We start from the raw sequence: 25978 nt of genomic DNA, 5'->3' as shown, positions 1-25978 counted from the left end.
AATATCTGCGCCTCGTGCGATGCTTCATAGAGTCTCACTAGATGGGGCGCGAGGATGTCTGCGTATGCTTTGTAAAATTCGACCACATAGCCATCTGGCCCCGGGGCTTTGCCATTGGGGAGTCGTCTAATAGTGTCTACCACCTCCTGTGTTGTTAGAGGGCGCGCCAGGTATTCTCTGTGCCCGTCAGCCAGCCATGCCACTTCTATGTCCGCCATGTAGGCCATCAGGTCCTCTTGCGGTATGGTTGGTCTTGCTCCATATAGTGTCCCATACGTGCTCATGAACTCTCCCATGATAGACTGTATGTTGTGCGTGCGTTCACCAGTCATTGTTTGTATTACCTCAACGTGTTGTGGCGCTCTGCCCCTACAGATTTTCTCGGCCAATTCCCTGCCAGGTCTACCTCCCTCTCCGTACCTTCTTGCAGTCGTCCGTTTGAAGATATATTTCAGTTCATCTACAGCAAAGTTGTGGTGTTCTGACAAGAGTTCCCTGATATTCCCCAACAGGGCAGCCTCCCCCGTTTGCGTGTATTGCTGTTCCAGCCCTTGTATCGCCTCCTCCCGCCTCTGTAGTTGGTGTCGTATGTCCCTCAGTATTCCCGAGGTTGTGCTAATGCATACGCCTCGGATAGTCGCTTTAAATGCTTCCCACAGGAGGCAAGGGTCCTCTGTAGTGGGCGAGTTAAGCTCGAAATAGTCTGTTATCGCTTTCAGGATTGTGTCCGCATATAGTGGATCTTTCAGGGCTTGTGCGTTAAATCTCCATACATATGGTGGCGGGACATAGTGGGGGATTTGTAGCTTTTATGAGTACAGGGCTATGGTCTGACAATGTTCTGGGGAGGTGCCTGATGTCACTCACCCATGTTAATGTGTCCTGTGTGCCTAGCCAGAAGTCCAACCCGGACCAGCTGCTATTCGCCGCATTAATATGTGTCGCTAAGTGTTCCCCAGGGTGCGTTATCCTCCATAGGTCAACCAGTCGTAGGTCGGCCATTGCTTCTATCAGCATCGCTCTTGCCTTTACATGTGGTTCCAGGGTGTGCAGCGCTCTATCAAGCCCATCCTTAAGCGTGACGTTAAAGTCTCCTCCCCACAACACCTTGTCTGCATCTACATCAGCCAGCGTATGCCACAAGTTTTTGTAGAAGGTGGAGTCATCTATGTTGGGGCCATATGCATTTACTAACGCAATCCGTTGCTGTCTCACCTTCCCAACCACCACCACGTATCTGCCCTCCATGTCTTTGTGTGTGCCCGTGATCTGAAAGTGTGTTCCCTTCTTTATCAGAATACTAACGCCCCTTGAGTAGGTTGAGTAATTAGAACTAGTGATCGACTCTGCCCATCTACTCCCCAACTTTGACGTGGTATTGGGCGCCATGTGCGTTTCTTGTAGGAAGGCTACATCCACATTATTCCTATCTAAGTATGCAAAAACGTGTCGTATCTTTTGTGGGTTCCCCAGCCCTCGTACGTTCCATGTGATAAAGTTCAGCGTATTATGACGTGTCATATCTGAGTGTCTGGTCGCTTGCTCTGCGCGTTAGTGTCAAGTAGAGCGTTCGCTATGGGGGCTCGCAGCTCTGGGCTGCACGTGTGCCATAGTCCGTCGACAGGGAGTGTATTCACATCAACAACATTGTAAGCAATGGATGAAGTCGCAATGCCTCTCAGATACAGTGCATAGATTCGAACTTTCCCCAACTTCCCCTTCCACCCCCCACCCACTTCAGCACCCAAACTTTGCCAAAGCCATCCCCATAGAAATTTCAAAACAATTTCGGAACTTAAGTTGGGGTACACCCGCCTGGGGGTGTCACCTAGAGCACACGTCAGCATCCACATAGTGGATGTGGACGGGTGCGGAGTTCAGTCGCATAAGTAAACAGTGTGTGCCCCTTACCCTCTCATCTCGTGGCGCTCTTAGATAAGCTCGCACTCCCTCCAGCCATAGTGCAATTATGGTCTGTCTAGTTCTAGGCAGTGTGGTCGAGTACTCCCACAGTGTCCCACCTGCGGAGAGCCCCACAGGAGTTCGGCGGTGCGAGCCCATCAGTTCAAGGCCCATGCATCCCAAGTATTGCCAGCCGCTGGTCATGTACATTCATCTAGCGTTCTGCAGCGCATTGTTTACTCACTGTTCAGCGTTCCTGCTAGCACTCATCGCGGCTAAAGGCGAGCGCCATCCGTTCGCCATATCATGAATACAATCCGTCGCACATCACCTGCAGTCAATGTAGAAACCCAACGGCCACCCCTCTCACTGTAGCTCGCTCTTATGGCCATCAGTCGTTGTCGCTCATTCTGTCTCCTTTTTCACGCTCTTTGCGGCGCTTGCCTAGATTTTTCACATAGTCTTGTGCAGCTTGTACCGACATGAGGATTACGGGTTTGCCGTCTGTTAGAATTTTAAATTTCGCTGGGTAGAGCATCGCATACCCGACTCCCATGTCCCGGAGTTTCTGTTTGACTGAGGCAAATTCCTTCCGCGCCATTTGCACCGCCATGGTGTGGTCAGGGTAGAATTCCAGGGTGTTTCCCTGATAAGTGACTGTGCCTTTTTCTCGAGCGAGCCTAAGTATGGTATCTCTATCTCGGTAGTTGAGGACGCGGGCAATGATCATCCTGGGAGTAGCCCCCGGCTTTGGAGTGGGCGCCAGGGTGCGGTGTGCGCGCTCTATCAGGAAGACTTCTGAGAAGCTTTCCGCCCCAAATATATCCTTCAGCATTGCCTCCACATAGGACTCCATCTTGCCAGTGTCGGTCGTCTCTGGCAGGCCCGAAATGCGCACGTTATTGCGCCGGGACCTGGCTTCCTGATCTTCCACCTTCGCTTTCAGGTTTTCCAGTGTCTTCGCCATGGTTCCGCACGCTTTCGTAGTATCCCTGGAGAGATCCTCGACCGTTGAGATCCGTTGTTCCGCCTCCACCAATCGTTCCTCGTGGTTCTCCAGTTTAGCCGTCATGGCGTCCACTCTCAGGACCACGGTGTCCATCTTGGTGTTGACCTCCTGCAGGCTCTGTTGGATTGCACGCAGCACCGATTCCATGTTGGCACTGCCTTCCAGTTCCTGATCTCCTTCTGCGTCTGCGGCAGTCACAGTTTTTTGCGTGTGTTTTCTGGTCTCAAAGGGTAGTTTTGATTGATTTTTATCCGGTTTCCCCATGCCGCTGGGAGTCACTGGTGGAGTACTGAGGCGCTGCGTCGGGCTGGCCGCGATCTGGGGCACGGTTGTGGTTCGCTTACGCCTTGTTGGGTTGCCTTGCGCCCCTACCGTCGCAGGTTTATTCATCGGGCCACTTCCAATTCATGCTGCCATCTGAAGTTGCGTCTATGATTGTCGCGGTGTCCTGGCGCCTTAGATGGATACCGTGTCATGCCTGGCATGGGTCCGTCGTGCCTATACTGCGCCTTTTGTGTCAGCGTCACCTCTTCCGGTGGGTGCATGCACCGGCTGTCTTGCGTGGAGCTGTGTTTCACAGACCTCAATTTGCGCCGAGGGGCTGAGCGCCAGAGCTGGGTTTCTGCCCCGCCGTCTTGCCACCTTCCCTGCAGTGCGTATCGCGCTGATGCGTGTGTTGTAGTGCTCGCCTCTCACTGGTACAGGTGGGTGCCTCACCACCTGTCCGCCCTCCAGCCGTCTCCTCTCATCTGTCCCGCACACACAAGTGTCTCTGCCAGTCTCTCAGGCACTTACTCAGGATCACAGCAGGCTCGCAGCTCCGTTCGCGGGTCTTTTGCTTGTGCGTGTCACCGTGGCCGCCATTTTGTCGGTCGTGGAACGCATCACCTCCGCCGGTCCGGCACTCCGAGCTGGGGTCACTTCTGCCGTCGGCCCAGGCAGCGCGGTGTCTCCGCTGCAGCAGTGAGTCGGTATCGCCGCTCACAGTATGTGTTTGGGTCCGCTAGGTCCTGTACGACTTCTTGGCTCGCCGTGCAGCATCGTTTCAGTATTTGCCGTTTTCCTCTCGTTAGGACTCCATCTGTCCACTGCAGGTTTCGGTAGCTTAACACCACTACCTTCCGATTGCCAATTCTCCGTTTTCCGCAGGTGGAGATACAGCTTTGGGGGTATTGGGCCGTTTATCCCGCACCCGTCCGGCGGAGCTGGCTTAAGCACCAGCCATCCCGCAGTGCGCCCTCTAGCGCCCCCCCTACCTTGACTATTTGGTCAGTTAATAGCGTGTGGTTTTTTAATGCGCACGTTTATTTTTCAGGCTGTAATCTTTTGTTGTACTCTGATGTTATCCGTTCAGTGAGTACTCAGCATGTTTTCGTGAATGTGGCACATTACAGCATGGGCATGTTATCTTTGAGCACCTTTTATTAGCGTTTTCTGACACTCTTTGGTTTTTCAGGCAGCGTGTTTTCAATTTCACTGGCAGCGTTTTCTTGGACATTCTTACGACACCTTGGCAGTGTATTTAATTTTTGGGTGTATTTATAAGCACATAGGGTTAAGTCTATCTAGCACTTTATCATATGTTTTTGTAAGTTGAGCATTAAGTTTGGGGGCAACAGTATTGACTGATGGATGTTTTCCTTTATGTTTGTAGAGCTACCCCTGAGGAAGGGCTTTATTCCCGCCCGAAATGCATTGGGATTTTTGATGATTGGATGATATCTTATCTGGATTACATTGTTTTCATGCACCGTGAAGCTTTGATTAATTACGTTTTGGAACTTTTTGAACATGGAATAAAGAACTGAGGAACTTCTTTACCGTTTGATGATTTAACTTGTGATGAACTGAGTATATAACTACAGACTCTTCAGTCGTTCATTGCTGTGCTCCAGGTGTCTTCCTCCAATGGGGGGAGCTTTGCAGTAGTCTTCGTTCTTACGCTGTTGGCCAGACAGCTTTTCCCCTGGTAGCACGCCACAGACATTAACTTTGGTTTATATTTGATTTACTCTGCTGTGCAAGTCTTGCTTTCATTATTTGTGAGTTGGCTCAGCATCGGCTGACTTTTAGCAGCGAGAGGGACTGACTGTGTGATTGTGGACTAGTACACATTCACAAGTAAAGTTGGTTGCAGGTATGCCCATGATGGGCAACTACCCGGTATATATACAAAAACAGATAGAAATTGGTGCAGTGTGGTGAAATACTGACCCGTGCCCTGATGAAATGGCAGCAAATTCGTTTTGGCAATGAGACTTGTTGGTCCTCTATAACTAAGTACATAGTAGGCAACAGTGTGTCCTGGTTTTAAAGTGAGCAGACTCACAGCCCGGAATAAAATAACACATCCTGTGGTTGTCGAGCTCGTTTTTAGATTAGGAATAGCAGTATTCAAGTCCCATTTTTAGGTCTCGCCTGTCAATGCGCATGCGCATTGAGCAGAGCGAGACTATAGGGGCTTAAACAGAGCTTACCTAGACTGGCGATTTGATGCAGTGCATGTGTACTTTTAACTCAATGCGCAAGCGCAATTAGTTAAAATGCGCGTGCACAGCATCAAATCGCCAGCTTGGTGCCGCCGGCAGCTCTTCCCGCTCCGCCCCCTGCTGCATCAAAGGCTTTGCGCTCTGCCTCAGCCCAGCCATTCTCCTCCCCTAATTACCCCCTGCTGCATCAAAGGCTTTTTCACGGCCAGCCGGCCTTGCTTTCAGTTTCACGGCCGGCCGGCCGTGTCTTCTTTTCTTTTTCTATATATTTTCCCTTCTCTCCCATTCACTCATTATCTCTCTCTCCCTTTCACTCGTACTCTCGTTTTCCGTCTATATCTGTCTGTCAGCCCTCTTTCTTTCTATAGTTCACCCTCGTTCTTTCTCGCTCTCATATTTATACAACTTGCTCGCTCCTCTGATTCTTCCCCCACTCTGTCCCTTCTTTTTTCTCTCCCTCAAGATACCCCCTTCTCTCCTCGTATGTCGGTCTCTCTTCTTCTGTCCGTCTCCCCCCCCCACCTCTCTTGTCCTGCCCTCGGTTATGTAAGAAGCTCTCCTTCTGATACTTTTACTTGGACAGTACCGGCACTTCTTAGAAACAATCGGGTATTTATTTATTTATTTCATGCAATTGTATATTGTTCTATTTCAGAGGGGTGGGGTTTCTTATTTCCTCTCCCTCGCTCTTGCCTTTGTTTGCCCCCTCGTTCTCCCTTCCTTGACCTCCGTCTTCAAGTGTATTGGTTGTAATTTATTCACGTTAATAAACCTTGCCAATTGCTAAGCCTCGCAGCCTTTAAGGTCACACACGTTCTCAGCGTCCACTTATGTTGCATTCGACGCTGTGCAGATCACAGACGAATAATGCTTCCCTTCTGGGCGCAGCTGTTTGCCGAGTGGTCACAGATTGCGAACTCAAAGAGGTCCACTCAGCCATTCATCCTTCTAAGGTTGATAAAATGCGCGCCACCGAGTTGGGTAACAACAGACCTCTTATCAGCGCCAAGCTGTTGCACTGGGAGTGAACGTGTTCTTTACAGACCTATGTTTATGTAGTAATGATCACAAAATACACACTGCCTCTGTCGGGTCATCGGGCGGGCGCAGTGAACCGCATTATTCCTCCTGGTGGCAGCCACATGACCCGATGTAACCTGCCTGTGGCCCGCCCACAAGATGGACACGGAGGAGGGTTTCTTCCAATGACATGATAGAGCCACAAGTAAACAAACAAAAACAAGCATTTGCAATGCAATAGGTCTCGCATGTATGCGAGCTTGAGCTATTGACATTACAAATGAACGTTCCCTTTTATTTATGTTTTGAAAACGAAAACAAAAATAAAAGGCATTGTCATTTGCAATGTCAATAGCTCAAACTCGCGTAAATGCGAGACCTATTGCATTGCAAATGCTTGTTTGAATTGGTGATTATTTTTTTATTAATTGGAAAATATGTTTAATTAATTGGTAATCAATGTTTTATAAAAAGTATTATTTGGTATGAAAAATAATTTTCTTTAATATTTTTAATTGGGAATTATTTTTAAATAATTAATATTGTTTTTGTAATGAAAAATATTTTATTGTTCAATATTTATTATTTATTGTTAATTTATTGTTAATTAATTGTTAAATTGTAATTATGTTTTTAATAATTATTAATGGGTATTTGTAAATGTTGTAGAGTTATTTAAAAATGACATTATTAATTATTTTAAATACAAAAAGTATTTATAAGTATGTTATATTTGAATTCTACGCTATCCAACATTTTTCCTACTGTTTCACTCTCTGGAGTTGGAATAGTAATTTTTACCCCTACACTATCCAACGCTTTCCCTACTGTAGCACCCTCTGGAGTTGGAATAGTTATTTTTACCCCTACGCTATCCAATGCTTTCCCTACTGTTTCACTCTCTGGAGTTGGAATAGTAATTTTCACCTCTACGCTATCCAACGCGTTCCCTACTGTTGCACCCTCTGGAGTTGGAATAGTAATTTTTACCCCTACGCTATCCAACGCTTTCCCTACTGTTTCGTTTTCTGGAGTTGGAATAGTAATTTTAAGTGTTACGCTATCCAATGTTATCATTACTGTAGTTTTTTTTGGACTTTGAATAGTAGTTTTATTTATTTAGTTATTTAATATTTAATGTAGTATAATATTAATTTTAAAAATATTGAAAGTATATATATATTTTTTAATGGATTACATATAATTATTTACTTTTTATTTGTTATTGTTTTATGTATGTAAATGCATTTGTAATTTATAATATTTTTTAATAATTTATGTTATTAAAATAATTATTAAAAGGTATTATTAAGTATATATTCTATATTTTATGTATATGTTTAATTAGTGTTATCTTATTGTATATGTATTATTTATTAATTTTAAACATTAAATATTTTTAACTATGTTTATTTGGTTTATAAGTATTATTTACTTTATTTTACTTTTTTTTTATTACTAAAAAAAAACAGATATTTTTAATTACAATATTTTTAACATCGATATTTGGTTTCGATATTTTTGTACTTACCATGTTGTAGATAGGATGTCGATATTCTTGCCTTCGATATTCCAGCGCCGATTTGTCTGTAGGTCGATATTTTGGCCGTCGATATTTTGTCAGTGATCCTATAGTGAGAACTTTGCCCTAGGACATAAGTAAAAACAAGCATTTACAATGCAATAGGTCTCGCATTACTAAACGTTTGAGCTTTTGGCATTGCAAATAATAATGCAGTGCCAATATCTCAAACTTTCAGTAATTTGATACATATTGCATTGCAAATGCATTTGCAATGCAATAGGTCTTGCATTTGTGAGAATTTAAGCTATTGGCATTTCTAAATGACAATGCCATTTATTTATGTGTTTTGAAAACCTGTAGGCGGTGCGTAAACACGCACTTTGTACTTATAATTTTTGCTTGTGAGAAGCAAGGCTGGCAATAACTGCTGCAGGAGACGCTGCGGTGGTTGGCTGCTACACTGCAACCAAGAGCTCTGAGGAGGGAGATTCTTGGATGCAGACAGAAGGGCAATAAAATATATGTAAATTAAAAAAAGAGTTGGTGGAGCTGCACGCAACGAGCATATATATTTAAAAAAAAGGATTGCTTGAGCCGCGCGCGCCAGCCATTATCAAGTATGTAAATGAGACTAGATTTCTTTAATTAAGACAGTGGCCGACCTCGCGGACGTCTGTGCAGAGAGGGATGGGGGAACAGAGCGTATTTACAAAGTTATAGCGTAACGCCCAAGTAAAACAAAAAAAACAAAGTTGCACGAAAGGTAAAGATGGTGGAGAAAGGGGGAACAAAGGAGGAAGCGTCCAAGCAGATTTCTGTAATTAAGACAGCACACGCTTCGCGGGCATCCATGCAGTGGGGAATGGAGCATATTTAAAAGTTGAAAAAAAAGCAAAGTTTGTCAGGAAGCAGCCACCATTACTCAAGCTGGCGTCCGGTGCGTGCTGTGTCCATTATTTAAGTAAATACTTCTCAGAACTGCTAATGAAAACTCCCGAGTTAGGACACATGTAAAAGGGGCAGTCCTCATGGGAGGTAACAACAGAAGACAGGGAGGTACTAAGCAGGGACTAATAACCCTATTAACAAATCAGAAGCCAACATTTACACAGGACAATGATGCAAGCCAATGAAAAATATGGGCGGAGAGTGGTTCCATACCTGAATACAGCATGCCTCGCAGAGTAGTGCATGTGATGTCCAGACTCAACCTAAAAATGAAGATAGGATAAATGAAGCTCGAATTAAGAGACTGAAGAAAGGAAGGTGCAAATGATGCATGGATTGCCAAATATATTGTGAATTAAAGTATAAAAGGGGCCATTTGGCCACATTGTTTTCAGAAAATCCTGAGGGAAACAACCGATTGCTTATCTAGCTTGCGAAATGTTGTTGAAAGTGAGGGATAGATATTTTTTTCTAGTTACGCCGGTGCTCTGGAAATATAGAGATTGATCAATTTGCTCCAAGGAAGTGCCTACGCCCATGGTGCCTAAGTGCATCACAGATCTGAGTTGTTCTGTAGGCTTGATAGGTGAGATTTGAGTGCATCTGGATATTTTTTATGGTTTGGTCATTGTTTCAGTAAGTGCTTTTTTTTTAAGCTAATTTAAGTAAATTCTAAAGGATTTATCTTCCATTTTGCGACCTAAAACTACGCACACCTGGTGCCAGAGGCAGCCTTAGTCATGTGCAAGCTGTGCACCTGAACAGGGCCACCAAATTCCAGGGGACTCCACGCCAATATATATCCTTAATATAATAATCCTTTGAGGATGGATACATATTTGCGTGGTGGCCCCTGGCAGGGATTTGGGGGCCTCCGGCTCTGTTCCACTTCCAAACACCCTGACCCACCCCACCTATTCACTGGCCTCCGTGCCTGCGTTCCTCCGGGGGGGGGGGAGGCCCTACCTACGCTCCGGGGGCCCCCTACCTACGCTCCCTGCTCAGGGCCGCCATGAGCCTAGAGCCGCTCCTGCTGGTGCACATTTCGCCTTTGGCATAATTTTGTCCTGCTTTTTGGAGTTAAATTTGGAGTGAAGGCTGGCGCCGTTGCTGTCAGTGATGTGTTTTGGTGTGGTAGGCATGGCGATCTCACGGACCAATTTCCTGTCCAAAAAGGGGTTCGCCAAGGGTGCGTATTGGCTCCTACGTTATTCAGCCTCTACATTAATGGACTTGTGGACCATCTGAACGGTGTGGTGGATAACGATGCCTCTAAACTGGCCACGGGGAGGGTGTCTGCTCTGATGTTTGCAGACGACACTCTGTTGTTGTCTAAAACATCGTCGGGCATCCAAAAAACACTCAATGGCTTTGTGGAGTTCTGCGTGCTCCGGGGATTGGGAATCAATCTGGAAAAAACAAAGTTTATGATATTCAATCCCCCTAAGCGGACACGCCCAAATCCGGTCCTACATGTATTCCCCTTGAGAGGGTTGAGACATTTGTCTATTTGGGTGTTACCCTTACAGAGAACTTTGAGTGGAACACACAGATTGCCAAGTCAGAACTAAAATTATCACAGTTAGTGGGGGGAATTAGTAAAGTAGTCAAGAGGTCAACATTCAAGCCGGTGTGCCCGGCTTTGGAACTATATTGTCGCCAGGCTAGAACTACAGTAATTTATGGGGCGGAGCTTTGGGGGCACAAAAAAATATTGACCATTTCAAGGGTGGAACAAACTTTTATGAGGAATCTAGTACACCCTTGACCCCCCTAGGAATGGACCTTGGGATGGAGCCAATAGAGGAAATTGCGAGTGCAAGACCAATTATGTACTGGAAGAGGTTGTGGTCAGTCCCAGAATTGGCCGCTTACAGAGCAGAACTATCTGAGATCTGGACTTCTCTTAAAAGCAAAAAGATACCTTGGTTGGAGCATATTAGGGCAGACAGTGTCTGGCTGGGTCTCCCGGACTTGTGGGAAAAACCGGAGACTTTGTGCCCTGGGATACCAAAACGAGAACTCCATGCTCTGATACGTATGCAGAATTTCCAAACACTTCTGAGCTCTGCAACTGTGGGCAGGCTAACGTCTGAGTTCCTCTTAGTTAAATCGGAATCTAAAATTGAGGAATTAATGGATGTAATTGAACCCCCTCTTGCCAGAAAGTTGTACCTTCAGTTAAGGCATGGCACTTTACCTATTAGGTCATTTACAACTAAATGGTCCGAAACTAATATTGTAGCTTGCCCTGCTTGTGACTACAAAATTGAAAATGTACCACATGTCTTGTTCTTTTGTCCTGCTTATTCCGCAATTAGAAATTGTTGGCTGATTCCAATCTGCAAGAACCTTAAGTTTTTGCATTTCTTCCAGGCATGTAGAATATTGACTTATGACACTCATCCCCCCATTGTGTTCGCTGTATCTCGATACCTACTCAGACAAATATTTTTAACCTAATTGTTAGTAATTATGAAATTTTACCGTTTTGTCTTATTGATAACTCATAGTTTAATTCTCTTCATAAATGTTTAATGATTATTTATTGTTTTAATAACTTGTGCTGGTTTGTATTTTATGTGCACTTTTATGGTCATTGACCGAAATAAAGTTATCAATGATGTGTTTTGTGGTGAGAATACTTGTATTTTAAACCCAAATTAAATATGCCTGCATTTCTTATTGGTAGATGGCGCCTCACAGAGCCCTGGCGGAACACTGGGATATATGGGCCTGGGAAGTGCTCACCGATAGACAGTAAGGGCCCCATTAGGATGACGGGCGGACATTGTCCGCCCGCCACCCTATCGGAAAACGGGACCGCCCGCCATAAGGGCGGGGGTCCCGTGGGGGGAATTAGGATGTGCCCGCCACAGTGGCGGGCACATCCTGTAGTTTTAGCATTGTGGCGGGCGGTGCACTCTGCACCGCCCGCCACAATGCTAAAAATGCTTGTACGCATTTGCATATGCAAAGTGGCAGGCACCGCGCGGTGCCTGCCGCTTTGTACATGCAAATGAAGGGGGGTACCATAGGTACCCCCCTGTGCACCCCCACCTTGGCCTTCACCAGGGGTCCCGCAGGGCCCCCCCAAAGCAAAGACCGCCTGCCTTTCCGTGGCGGCATCGCCGCCGCAAAAAGGCACCTATTCACAAACATCCAAATATGGCTAGCGGTGTCTGATAGACACCGCCACCATATGAACCCTTTTCCTCCCCGGCCGCAAGGCGACCGGGGCAGAAAAGTGGCGGGCGGTGTTTTCCTCCGCTGCGGTCCCCCCCTCCATTGTAATGTGGCGGGGGGAGAAGGGTGGCGGACGGGCATTTCTGTCGGGCGGATCGCCACCGACACCATGGCAGTGGCGATCCGCCCGACATGGTAATGACCCCCTTAGTTTCAAGGCGCACGGTTTTGTCGGCAAGTGTGCAGCAAAGAACGCAGGGTGACGTACACTGAGTGCACAATGCGACGTAAAACAAGGGACACATGTCGATTTGATCCATGCCTTTTTTGACAGTTTTGGCCAGTGCAGTGAATTTTGATCAGTGTTTTTTAGGGTTGATATTTTTTATATGTTTTAATGCTAGATTGAAAACTAAGTAGCTTGCTATTGTATAAAAGCGAAGAATTGTAGGAAGGTGACATAGGCCTCTGGGAGCTACGCAAACGGATGGTATATGGAAAATAAAGTGACCGTTTTATTACTGCTATGGGTTTTCTCGATTTATTGTGCAACTCATCAGGAAGAAAGTGTCTCTTACATGCTATTTTGAAATATTTTCATTAAAAAGTTTCGTTCCACAAATGATAGGGATCCAAGCATTACCTTATTGTAATTTAAAGTTCCCCTCTCTGCATTCTTTACATCTTCAATATTTTTCCTCTTAGAGAAGCCACGAAAAAACATACCCCCTTTGTTAGCATTGTGGCCTTTCTTCTTCTGTGAGACAGTTTCTTGTGGCACGCACAGTGCACACGTGAATGTGGGTGCAAATGAAGGGGGCTGCATCTGCCTAACTCCACACTGCACAGCTGTGCTCTGTGCCAGATCAGTGTATTCGATTCAAGGCCAAAATAAGGGCATATTTGGGTATTGTTTTCTTGTAAATGTAACACTGTTCAAGATAGGAAAAGTCCTAGGAACATTGTACTTTAATCTGAAATAAATTTGAAACAATTGCAGTGGGGGGTCTGGATGCCGCTGGTAATGAGTTCAGCTGCTGGCATGACTGGGGGTGGGCTGGCCCAGCTGGGCAGGACTTACCAGAACTAGGCAATACAGGGGCACTCTGGTGTTGGATGTGTGCAGGCTGAGTGTGCCTTCCTTCCTCTGACAATGGCTGAGGGTAATTAGATGGTGCACAGACATATTAGAGCAATAAAGGCAGTAATCTAAAGGTGTTGGCTGTCAGGTTGGTGCACAATAAAACGGTGTGCTACCCTGCAGCACACATCTGTCCAACAGTTTTCTCCTTTTGGACCCCTTTTGGAGGAGATGTAATCCTGGGAGCTCAAAGGTGGTACAGTGCCAGAGGCTCCTACACAGTGGTTGCAGGTCCTAATGAGGTGGTAGGTGGCAGCTTGATGGCTGGGGGTTAGATATGATATGGGTGGAGAGAAGCGTGAAATAGATGGAAGAAGCTGCTAGGTTTCCTTCAGAAAGCGGGAATCTGAGGGTGGAGGACGGTGTGGCACAAACTTCTGGCGGAATAACAGCCTACCAAAGAATGTTCAGTTTTCAACATTGTGTGACGTCTGGAGATGTGTCCCACGCTGGCCATTATCTTCACCATCGTGATGAAGGCCTAAATTGGTTTGGCCGAAACTATAGAGAACTAGTCAACGAGCATTTCGTTACTGAAGCGGGTATAGGAGAAGAGTAGTGATTGATATAAATGTTCAAGTTTTTATATTTGTGGGATTAACGGTTGGTCTGCTTTGATGGGTTTTCAATGGTTTTATTTATGAATAAAGTAACAAATGTATAATAAAGGAAGATATAATAGAGATTAGATTAGTATTTCTTTGAGGTCTCCAAGTATTTAAAGAATCATTTGGAATGCATGTCGTTGATATGTTAGAGTGTCCAAGTGCCTAGGCATCTATGGTAATGTAGGTTAAACCTATTCTGATGCTACTGGCAACCCTGACCAGTTCAGTTCTTGCAGGCACAACACCTGTCGAATTCTGACTTTCCTGACTCCAGATATGAACAGTGAGATCAGTGGGTGAGGTGCAAGGTGGGCAAAGGATGCCCCTTTGGAAGGAGGGTCCCCTCAAGGACCCCGGGACCCACTATTAAGAAGCCCACCATATGAAGGTAAAGGATTTTGCTTAATATGTTGCTCATCGCGGATGCCTGTCTCGTTGCAGGGATTTTGTTTTCCAGCGGCCACATCTGGAAACAGCAGAGGCGCTTTGGGATGATGGCCATGAGGAGTTTAGGTTTGGGGAAAAGAAGCCTGGAAGTTCGGATCCAGGAGGTGGCCTGGCAACTCTTGGAATTCCTCAGGTCGGAGAAAGGTAAATAATGATCTTGTTGACTTTAAGCAGGGGAATTAATTCATAGGCAGGTGTTCAATGAAGGATGAAGATATGAATAAAGGCATTAGCTGCATTTGGTAAATAAGGTGTCTAGGTGCCTGATTAGAAAAGGCCCTTTAGCATGCCATGCTTTGTTGTGCATGCATTGACCACCAACCCTCTAGTCCAAAGTGCAGTTATGGAGGCCATTCCATAGCTGCATCCCCGCCCCTACTTCCCCATGCAGCCAGGTTCAGTTTTCCACACAGAACAGTGCTTCTGCTGCTCTCTAATTAGATTGGATTTTTATGGCAGCTTGGTATATCTTTTGGGGATCTCCATTTGGTAGTTTGGTGATTGTATCAGTTTCTCAGCAGCAGGACACCTTTTAGATGCTTGCCGCGGTCTACAAAAATGATAACAGTTCGCACCCCAGACCCACATGCTGTGGATTTAATATTGGCTCCAGCCTGCCCTGCAGTGGCTTGTGTAATGCTGCTCTAAACCAGGAATATGCAGAGGCATAGACTTCAAGTGGGGTTATGGGTTATTCGTAGCTGGTGTGCAGACTAGGGAGAAACTGGTCTTGGGTTGCTTGTGTTCTTATTTGGAGAGGACTGTGTTGGCTGGAATGTTCCTACTGGAGAAGGATTAAGACTGATTTTCATATAGCTGAGGCTAATCTGACGTGGCATTATGGGCAAAAGAACGATGGAACTGGGATGCGGCCTGGGTGATTACCAGTAGCTTTGATGAATTCAAGCTAAAGCTAATGTGAACCCGAGCAACAGATACTAGTAGGCCGGTCAAAGTAGAAGAATGGAGCAGGGTATAGAGGAACAGCCCCAAATATATTGAGAAATGAATAATTACTCTTAATTCTCAATTACTATGTGCACAGGGCATTTTTGATGCCTAAGCAAATAAATAGGATTTACCTTGGGGCTAAGGCTAAATGCTCAAGATGTAAGGAATTAAGCGTAGCATTCTGTCACATGATTTGGGAATGCCCTGACCTATCAGGATGCTGGGAGAAGGCAGCAGAGGTGCATAATGTCCTGAAAGACAGAAATATACCCAGAACCCCAGATGAGTGTATATTGGGCCTCTATGACAGATCAAGGACCAAACAAGAGAGACATCTAGCTTCCTCGCCTTGCCTTTGGTATTGGCAAAGCAGCAGATTGCAAGGAATTGGAAGTACCTCAGAGGAGGAAGGGTGAAGGGAGTTGTTTGTTTATTTATTTATTAAATGTTTGAGTATTATGTAGCTCTAGCTAGATCAAAAAGTATCAGAGCGCTTTAATGGTTATATGAATAAGTTCAATCACAATACATGCTAGGATTTGCGTGGGTCAAAACAGTCAATACAAGTATAGAACAATGCAGCATAAGGTAGAAGGTAGTAGCATTAGCCAAACTTTAGAGACTGAGCGAGTCAAACGACCGCAACATGGATCCTGTCGATGGGGGTTGGATCTTTTGAGATGGGGATCAGCTTGTCAGCATGATGAAGTAGCTGTTAAGAAGTAGAGATCTGAGGTCCCGTTTGAAGCAGGAGAAGGAGGGGTTGCAGCGGGGATACTCAGGTAGTGAGTTCCAAATCTTAGGAGAGTTTCCTGAGAAAAAACGCACCTGGGATGATTTCTTCTTCAGATTAGGAGGTATTAGAAGTAAGTAGGAGCGTCTCAAGGCCCAACCACCTCCTGCTCTGGATAGTTTGTTTTCTAGGCATTTGGGGTTTTTGTGTGAAGGGCCTTGTGGGTAATACAAGCTATCTTGAGGATGGGAAGCCAGATAAGTCTCTGGAGGGCAGGTGAGATGTGATCAAATCACTTAATTTCTGTGAGGAGTCTGGTGGTTGCATTGAGAGTTCCTCTTAGGGGGGCAAGGTGACTTTTTGGCGATCCAGTGATGATGACTTGGCCGTAGTCAAGTTTTAAGAGGACTAGTGATTGTACCGCCATTTTTAAATTGTCGGGGGAAATAAACGGTTTAATTTTCTTGAGATGTTTTAGTGTCTAGAGCGCTCCTTTGGCGGAGCTTGATGTGCTCCTTCATTGACATGTTTTTATCCAGGGTGATACCCACTGACTTTATAGAGTTAGAATGTGAAAGAGAACAGTTTAGTGCATCCAGGTTTTTGAGCCATTCTTGAATAGGTAAAGGATAATTTTTTGGGGAAAGGCTGAGTAGTTCAGTGCTGTTGGGGTTCAGCTTTAGGTGATTGGTGTACAGTGATTCAAACCATAACAAACAAGCATTTGCAATGCAATAGGTCTCGCATTAGGAAAGTTTGAGCAATTGGTATTGTAAGTGACAAATATTTTATTTATGTGTTGGTTTTGTAAATAGCGATAATAATAGCTTTGTCATTTACAATGCCAATAGTTTTAACTTTCGCAAACGTGACACCTATAGCATTTGTAATGCAATCTGTGTTGTAGGAAACGTCTAAGTCACAACTGAGACACTAGATGGGGGATATGTGCACAGTATGAAACTACAATTTTCGTTCATAGTATGTCTGACTTGACAGTGTAGCTGTCACTGACACTATTACAAATTATTTTAAATGTACAGAGAATGTGTTTTGGCTCCACCCAGAGAAGCATTACTCTGACCTCGTGCTTTTGGCTATAAGGTGTATTATTCAACCTTCAAAAAAGTGCCACCATTCGCATGCCATAGGGGCCACTTTACATCTGAAAAGAACACTCAATTATCAAGCTGTTTTCCACATTAATTTCTGTTTTCCCCGTTAATTTCGCTCTCTCATCCCGTCATTCTATACAAAAAACATCCGTTTTGCTATGTTCTTCCTCCGCACTGGCAAAGCCAATAGGGCAGGCTCTGTTGTGATAAAGAGCATTTATGCAGGTGTTCTGGCACATTATTGCAAGAACTAATGGCTTTGCCAATACTTGTACTTGTGGCAGTTTTAAGTAGAATTGTATGTGATAGTTGTATTCAATTGTTACTTCAGAGCACCAGCGCCGGGTAATGGGAGAAATGCGGAGTACTTAAATAACAGCAATCCTGTTTGCATCACTGCTAAAGATAACCACTTTGTATGCGCAGGAATACTGGGCACATCTTTCCATTTCTGAAAACAATGTTCACATGTTTATTTATTTTTTAAAACCTTAATACCCGATCTGGAAGTGAATATACTATAGCATGTATAAGAGAAGAGCAGCGTGCACAAAGGCATGTACCGTTCGTGAAAGTGAAACGGGCACGGCGGGACTCCATCAGCGCGGTACAGAAACCATCGACGAGAAGTTAAAGCTCGGCTGATGGCCAGGTTTGCAGCAGGGAGCTCATCAGCAAGGCCGAGACAAACTTAAAGTGCTTGAGCCCGAGACAAAGTAAACACATTAGTTAAACCGTGAATTTTTAACAATTACAACAGAATACCGCGAAGCGCCAACCAAAATGTTTTAAGAAAAGAGAGCAGAAAGATGAATTATTGTAACTCTGCTTGTCATCACGTGCAGGTGCAGAAAGACACCAAAGAGAACAGATTAGTCTAGATATAAATCACTTAAATGCACGAAGTCTTTGCTATAAATGCCCGGAGTATTTGCCCATTCTCGCCCCCTCTGAATTCAAAACCAAGCACTGAATAGAACATCCAAGCTCCTGCCTGCCGTAACGGGCATTTGAAGCGCCTCGAACAATGCCTGGCAACGCCGAGAAACAATCACATTCGACAACTGCAACGCGTTACGAGGCAGGGCCAGCCAGTGTCTGAGCTCTGCAGCAATTGTAACAACAGAGGGTTTTTTGACTGCACATCTCAAACACATATCGTCCAGACGTAGAGGCGAGTCCACATAAAAAAACATTGCACGGTTTTTGTGAAGCAAGAAAAAATCCCAAAACTACTGCAATCACGTCCGTGTTTGGTAACATTCTCTAGAGGTGATAATGACAAGAAGGGGAAATAAAATAAGTTCCTATGGAAAACCCTTACAGTTTACCCGTACAGCGTCCGGTGAGCGAGACGCTGCGCCCATAACACAGATTTTCCCATTGATAAAAAAAAAATAAAGTATAGAAGAGGGTCTCGATGCTCGACCTAAAAACAAGATACTGCCTACCGTAAGGTTCTGCCTCTAAGTGACGTCAGGCGGCCGCACGCACTTCCGCGCAGGCGCAGAGTGTTCTTGGCCGCGCCCGCTTCTCCGCTTGCTGATGGCGTACAAGAGGCGATGGACGGCACTGGAGCCCCTGGCCGCATCGCCCCCGCCCGCCCGCCCATCCATCCACTGGGAGCCGGGCAGAAGGAGGGATTCGAACAACAAAAGAGTCCGATGAGGAAAGGGGGGGCGTGTGTGTATGCAGTGTATGTGTGCGCGTGCCTGCCTGCCTGTGTGTGTGTGTGTGTGTGCGCGCGCGTGCCTGCCTGCATGTGTGTGTCTGTGGGTGTGCCTGTGTGTTTGCGGGATTCGCAGCCAGGGGACGGGCAGCCACATACAAAAGCGCGAGGCGCGCTCACGCGGACAAATCTGAGACAGCAGAGGCTCGTGGTCGAACGCTGTCTCAGATTCCCCCGAAAGTAACAGCTATAGGTCCAGAGCTAGACAGCGCATGCTACGCATGCGCAGCTCTACGCTCGACCTAAAAAGGAATTGGAATCAATCAAATTAATAAAATGGCTGTCCTAATTAAATAGTTTGATAAGTTAAAGTGCAATTTTCCCATTGGCCTAAGTTATAAGTATATAAAACAATATTACATCACAGGGGGTTGCAAAACAAAAACGACAGTGCATCACAGATCTACAGATCAATCAAGTTATACTTATAAAATAGTACCCCAGAGGACCTAGTCACCACAATGGGCATACAGAACTGATGAAATGAACTGAAGCAGAGGGAACCCTGCTTCATAGAGAGATGAAAAGTGGGCCCAGAAAAACGGAATTTGCTAGAACTTGGGATGAGAAAGTGGCCTCCTTACCCACAAGCAAGACTGAGAACTACCCCCTGTAATACATGTAGAACATTATGCAGGGCAGTGAAACAGCAGAAAGCTGTTCACCAGATAAACTCCCCACTGTATCCACCACGAGGACATCCCTACGTTTGGTACATATTGTAGAGGATATATATAATGAGTAATGACCAAAATTTTAAAATAACGTACGTCACAGTGACGAAATAATGTTATTTGTGGACAGAAATGTTGATGACTATAATGACATTTGTAAAAGGGCGCACCACAAAAAGACATTTATACACCTTCATGACATAGCAAACCAAACAGGGAGGCGTGTGACAAACCCCGGAAGCCAGAATAGTGCTGTTAGCTGCTGTATGGTTTTCTAAGGAGAAGAGTGCAAGAAAACCTTGAATAAGGTATAACAAAGGAGCTTCCAGACACTGAGCTAGTTTGCTTTATTCTTCTTGCCTTGCCGTGCCAGGCATGAAACACAGGCACTGCAAGTCAGAAGGCCCAAGCTGTTTGGTTGAAGTGTGGCATAAAAATGGCTGCAGGCCAAGCAACATGGAGTTCAGTAAATTGAATTGCTGGACTTCACAAACCCTACCTTTCACACCTCCAGGTGCAAATCTAAAAAAGGTTTATTGCCATCAATCTGTTAATTTCACTTTCAAAGTCATCAATTTAATTGCACATTACAAGGGCCCTTTCATAAGTACTTTCATTGCTTCCATCTTCTACAGAAATTGTCGGTGGAAAGGAATGGGCATAGCTTTCTGGTGAGATTGTGGTATATAAATAAATAATACAGGATCTAGGTTTGTCTGGACATAGCAATAACAGATAGCTCAATAAATAAGAGTCAAGATTCGAGGTAGTAGGAGTTTGCAGGTTTAATACAGCATAAGGACAGGAACAGGACAACCTGCACGGGAACAGGATGGCAGCGCTGCCGGGGGCAGGATCAGAATCGGCGTAACATTTAATAACAGTGCACAAATAGATATACTAAAACAGTTACATTACAATGAATTACAGTAGGCGGAGCAGTGGGTGTGGTCAATAGCAGTCGCGAAAGATAAGGGTGAAAATGGGTGTAACAGGGGCGTATACATAGACATGTGATGCAAACGTAACAGAATATGTCATAAATGGGGCGGAAACATGGAAGGGGCTACCTAAGGAGCCGGGACCTCTAACCTAATGGTGCGCGCAAACTGACAATAACGTGTTACTAGGAGAAGCTGGGGGCTATGAACTCTGTGCTAGGAGCAGAGACTGAAGTCTGGAGAGTCAGGGCGACATGTACCTAAACAGTATCTAGTATCTGATGTTTAGAGAACATGTTGATAGAATCCAAAAGTTATCGGGGTAAAGGCTAACAGACTCTAAGAGTGGTGCATGCATTATTCTATATGTAGTGCGTGATGAAGAATATTAAATGACCATTAAATGCAGTATTTCTCTTACATGGAGACGTAAAGGCTAGACAATGACGGAAACCATTGATGCGATTCAGTAGCTTAGGAATGCAGAGAAGGAGGGCTGGACTGATAAGTAGAATCATAACATACTCTTGGCAGACTCAGAGGCAGAGCCAGGCTGAGCCGGGCACTGTGAGGCAGGAAGTAAGTGAAGGGTCGAGGATACAGGTGGGGGCTGTATCGCTCCTCAGCGAGGACTCAGAAGACAGGAGCTGAATCTGGTGTCCGGGCCCTTTCGAGGCCTAGAAACGGGGACTTTACAATGAAATAACGTGCACACTGAGAAACGTGGCAACGTAACTTTACATAGGCCTGATACTCGTAGCTTTCACGAGAACTGGAAACTGGCATACTAGTAATGGACACAACTGTAATTGCGTCTTTAATCAAACATGGGGATACATATGCATATTTAATCATGCACACATAACATAAGATGGAGGACACGTAGGGACACAGAACATGACAAAATGTACTTTTCCACATTCCCTCCTTGTCACTACGTTTCCATCAGGAAACATCAATATTCATGATACCATCTATCATTTCATACAGTATCATTTGCTCGTCTCGAATTTTCTTGGAACGGGATTTAGGACGGGACTTGGGACTAGGAATACAAGATGTAGCACAAATGCCGCAAATCGCAGGGCCACATTGTAAACAGAGGCAGCAACTAAATATGATCGCTACTGCAATACCCAGAAATGACAATACTTTCCATCCCCAGGCGGAAATTATATTCCAGAACCAACCGGACCATGTCCAGGTGCCTGGATCTTGGTGTAACATATGGGCAATTTTATGGAGTCTGGTAATAGCTGAATAAACAGACGGTGCGTTATTAGGAATGAAAATGCAGCAACTAGATCCGATGACTCTACATGCCCCGCCCCTATCGGCCAGTATGACGTCAAGGACGAGACGATTCTGGAGCACGACAATTCTCATAAAGGATTGTTCTTCGGTTAAGTTACCTAGAGCAGAAGTAGTCTCGATCACTACTGCTTCAAGTGTTCTGGTTAATCTACGTATCAGTTTACTATTTACAACAGTACCTAAGTAGGGGAAGACACCTTTATTGATATCTATGTATTGTTCTAGAGCAGTTTCAGTATAATCGACAATCGGGAAATTTCTCTTGTGTCTAGTATGTACTAGGAGGGAATTCCTATGATAGTCAGGTGGGGCTAGGAAAACTGGTGGCAGTAGGAAGGCAATGTAACATGTACCATCCCAATCAAGGGGCAGACGAACATATGCGGTCTGACCACAAACAAAATAAGAATGACGTGAAGCTTTGAAAATAGATTTCCTACTGTCACTATACTTGACGATAGTAGTACAATCACTATGGCCTACATGTACGGAACCATTCTTTCGGACACATAATTCACCTTTAACTGGTAGTACTGACATAGCAGGTAAGTCTGGAGTAGAATCAGACTGAACATTCAGGACCATGAAATTCGAAGAATAATTACCTAAATTATAAACTTCATTTTCTAGATCTAACCCTGTTCTGTGGGGAAGACCTTGCTTGTCTGGGAAACATGTACTGTTAAGTAAAGACATATCTGTTGAGGATGACGTTAACGTGGACCATGCTCCACACGAACCAATATGTGAGAATGGATAAGGAAAGAGTGGCAGAACTCCCTTCGGTGTCTGGAAAGGGGGGAGTCGACCACACACCCAACAATTTGTGGCATTGCTGGTCTGGTGTGAATAATGTAACATGCGGACAAAAGAATTATTACGCATAGCAAGACGATAAGAGAGTTCATGAGGAGGCAGATCACTAAACGTGTGCTCTACTGTAACATTAGCAGACTTATTTACATGAGAAACTGAAAAATACAAATAAAATGCATAACTGGTGCAGGAAATCATAATGCTAAAATATAGCAGAAAACATAAAATAATAGTGCAACTTCTAGAGTTCTCACTAACTCTCTCTCTGTGGGGGTCTATTATATACATGTCAGAAACCGGTCTAACCGTTTCACCTAGGGGAGGACTTAGACAATCAAACTGGCTGACTTATTTTACTAGACCTTAGTTTAAGCTTATACTCCTGCTGCGGAATTTTCTCTAACAGGGAAGGGTTTGTAGCAATGTCTTTTGCGGGACAGTCCTTAAGAATAGTACTTTGGCAGTCTTTAAGATCCTCGGAAATGTTCTTTGAAACAGGTTTCAATCCAAAAAATCTTTTCACATGAGACAGATGCACCCAGCCCTTCCTGCCTTCCAGCTTGACGGCAGTACGGGTGGCCAGGAGGACCTGTCGGGGTTCCTTCCAGCGAGGCTCCAGCGGACTTGAACGATCAAAATTTCGGACAAGAACCATGGATCCGGGAACGATTTCATGCGGTGCCACCTCGGTATTGTCTGGAAATGCGGCAGCAACCTGTGAACGACAAGAGTGTAGGGCAGACATCAAGGAAGCTAGGTAATCTGTCAGCATATTACTTGAAACATCGGTAATACTTCGAGGTCTAGGTGTACCCCACATGTTAGGGGGGCGGCCGAATACGACTTCATACGGGGACAGACCTGATCTGGAGTGTGCGACCATGCGCATATAAAATAAAGCGACTGGCAGAGCTACTAGCCAGTCCACACCTTTCTCTTTACATACTTTTGCAATGCGGATTTTCAGGGTCTGATTATGTCTCTCTACGAGACCGGCTGCTTCAGGATGGCGTACACAATGAAACTTCCACTGGTACCCTAACAACAGGGAAATATGTTTCATAAGCTCGGATGAGAATGGTTGGCCGTTGTCTGAATACACGACCCTAGGGAGTCCATAACGGGGGAAGAACTCACGAACCAACTGCTTGGCAGTGGTCGCGGCTGTGTAATCTGGGACTGGATATGCTTCTGTCCACCTGGACAAAGCGCATACAACTACAAGGACATACTTGAAACCTCGACATCGCTCCATCTGAATATAATCCATTTGGAGGACTTCAAAAGGGTGGTCAGGGGGCTGGAATCCACCTTGTTCCACCGGGACACTTTTACCTGGGTTAAACTGGCAACATATCATACAGGTACGGACTTTCTGCTTGGCTGCAGCTCGTAAATGCTTGTTGAACCAAATGTTCTGGATACTGTCTAACATAGCTTTTTCTCCTAAATGGGCTGGACTATGTGCGGTATTGATAATGACTTGAACCATAGAGTCGGGGAGAAACCATGTGGCTTTACCCTTCGTTACCCATCCCTGATCTGTCTGGACCCCTCCTTGTTCGGACCATTTCTTGATTTCCTCGGGAGTAGCATGTAACTGGATATCTATGACATCTTGAGTGGGGTCCTTAACTGTCATACAGGTAGTCAGATCTGGAGTGTATGTCGGTGTCTTATTAACTGGAATGTCTGGTGTCTGTGCTGTAAGCTTGGCTGTGCGATCTGCTAGATCATTACCTTGAGAAATAGTGTCGGTAACTTTCGTATGTGCTTTGCATTTCATGATAGCAATAGATGTCGGTAGGTGTATGGCATCTAACAGAGCTTGAATAAGGAGACCATGCTGAATCTTGAGTCCATGAGAAGTCATGAAACCTCTCTCCTGCCAGAGCACTCCAAAGTCGTGTACGACTCCAAATGCATAACGTGAATCTGTGTAAACATTAACTTTCAGGTTCTTGGCGTGTATGCAGGCTTGTGTCAGAGCAACTAGCTCTGCTGCTTGAGCAGACAGGGTGTCAATACGATGTGTTTCAATAACTTCAGTGTCAGTAGTCACTGCATACGCGGCTACTAGTTCTCCTGTACTTGTTCTCATACATGAACCATCCACATAAAGTGTCAGGTCGGGATCTGGTAATGGAATATCTGTCAGATCTTGTCTTGGCTTAGTCATAATGTTAACTACTTCCACACAGTCGTGTGTGGCAGGATTCGAATTAACTGATGGTAACAGTGTAGCAGGGTTTAGAACGTTGCAGCGTCTGATTTCTATGTGTGGCTGGAACAGTGTCAATTCATAACCTGTTAAACGTGCAATTGTCAAGTGCTGAGTTTGTGTTCGGTTTAAAAGAACTTCCACGGAGTGTGGAACTTGTACTGTCAAGGAATGTCCTAATACTATGGAATCACTTTGTCTGATAGCTAGTGCTGTGGCTGCAACTGACTTGAGGCACGCAGGCAGAGCCTGGGCTACAGGATCTAATGTGCTCGAAAAATAAGCACAGGGCTTGTATTGTCCTGCTTGATCTTGTGTGAGAACAGATAATGCTGTACCTTCACGTTCTGTGACGAAAAGTGTAAAAGGCTTACTGTAGTTCGGTGTTGCTAGAACTGGAGCTTGGCATAGAGCTTTCTTTAACTCATTGAAACTAAGTGTATGTTCAGATGTCCAAGGGAGGACAGTCGATACGGCTGCCTCCTGTGTCGTTAACTGTATCAGTGGTTTAGCTAGAAATGCATACTGAGGAATCCATTGTCTGCAGTAAGAAGTGAGGCCGATAAAAGCACGTACCTCCTTCTGGGTCTTGGGCTGAGGAAGACTCGCTATTAACTGGATACGGTCAGGTGTCAACTGCCTACCCCTCTTGGACAGTAAGTGGCCTAAGTAGATCACTTGCTGGACACAGAATTGAAGCTTAGAAGGGGACACCTTGTGCCCCATCTCTGCTAGGAAATACAAGACTGTAAGGGATGCTCGCTCGCAAGCACGTTCAGAACGGGCTGTGATCAGTAGATCATCGACATACTGGAGCAGGGCAGTGTCAGTTGGCATGTGAATATTGTCTAGTTGTCTCTTAAGTGCTTGACTGTAAATACTAGGACTTTCTGTGAAACCTTGAGGAGCTCGTGTGAACATATAGCTCCTTCCATTTAAACAAAATCCGAAAAGGAACTGGCTGTCTGGATGAATGGGGACACTAAAAAATGCGTTCTTGAGGTCTATGACTGAAAAAAATGAGGCTTCAGAATCAATGGCTGTCAATAGGGAAGAGATATCTGGGACAACTGGGTACTGGGGAATAATACATTTATTAAGTTCTCGTAGGTCAATCACCAATCGATATACTGGGGGTGCATTTGGATCAGTACGTTTCATGACTGGAATGATCGGAGAATTACATACATTGGAGTCAGTTTCTACAAC

The 25978-nt window shown here is 45.1% G+C and overlaps 1 protein-coding gene across 1 annotated transcript in view; it reads left to right on the top strand.

The window, feature by feature from the left end:
- LOC144791189 (cytochrome P450 2J6-like) overlaps positions 1-25978 on the top strand; it is a 175707-nt gene that overhangs the window by 33532 nt on the left and 116197 nt on the right. The window contains exon 3 of the mRNA XM_078665833.1: positions 14270-14419. Within this exon, the coding sequence (XP_078521959.1) occupies positions 14270-14419 (150 nt within the window). The remainder of the gene's footprint in view (positions 1-14269; positions 14420-25978) is intronic.

Source organism: Lissotriton helveticus, chromosome 11, assembly GCF_964261635.1.
Source record: "Lissotriton helveticus chromosome 11, aLisHel1.1, whole genome shotgun sequence".
In the NCBI taxonomy this organism is placed as follows: Eukaryota; Metazoa; Chordata; class Amphibia; order Caudata; family Salamandridae; genus Lissotriton; species Lissotriton helveticus.
This window is presented reverse-complemented; position numbering and strand designations above follow the sequence as displayed.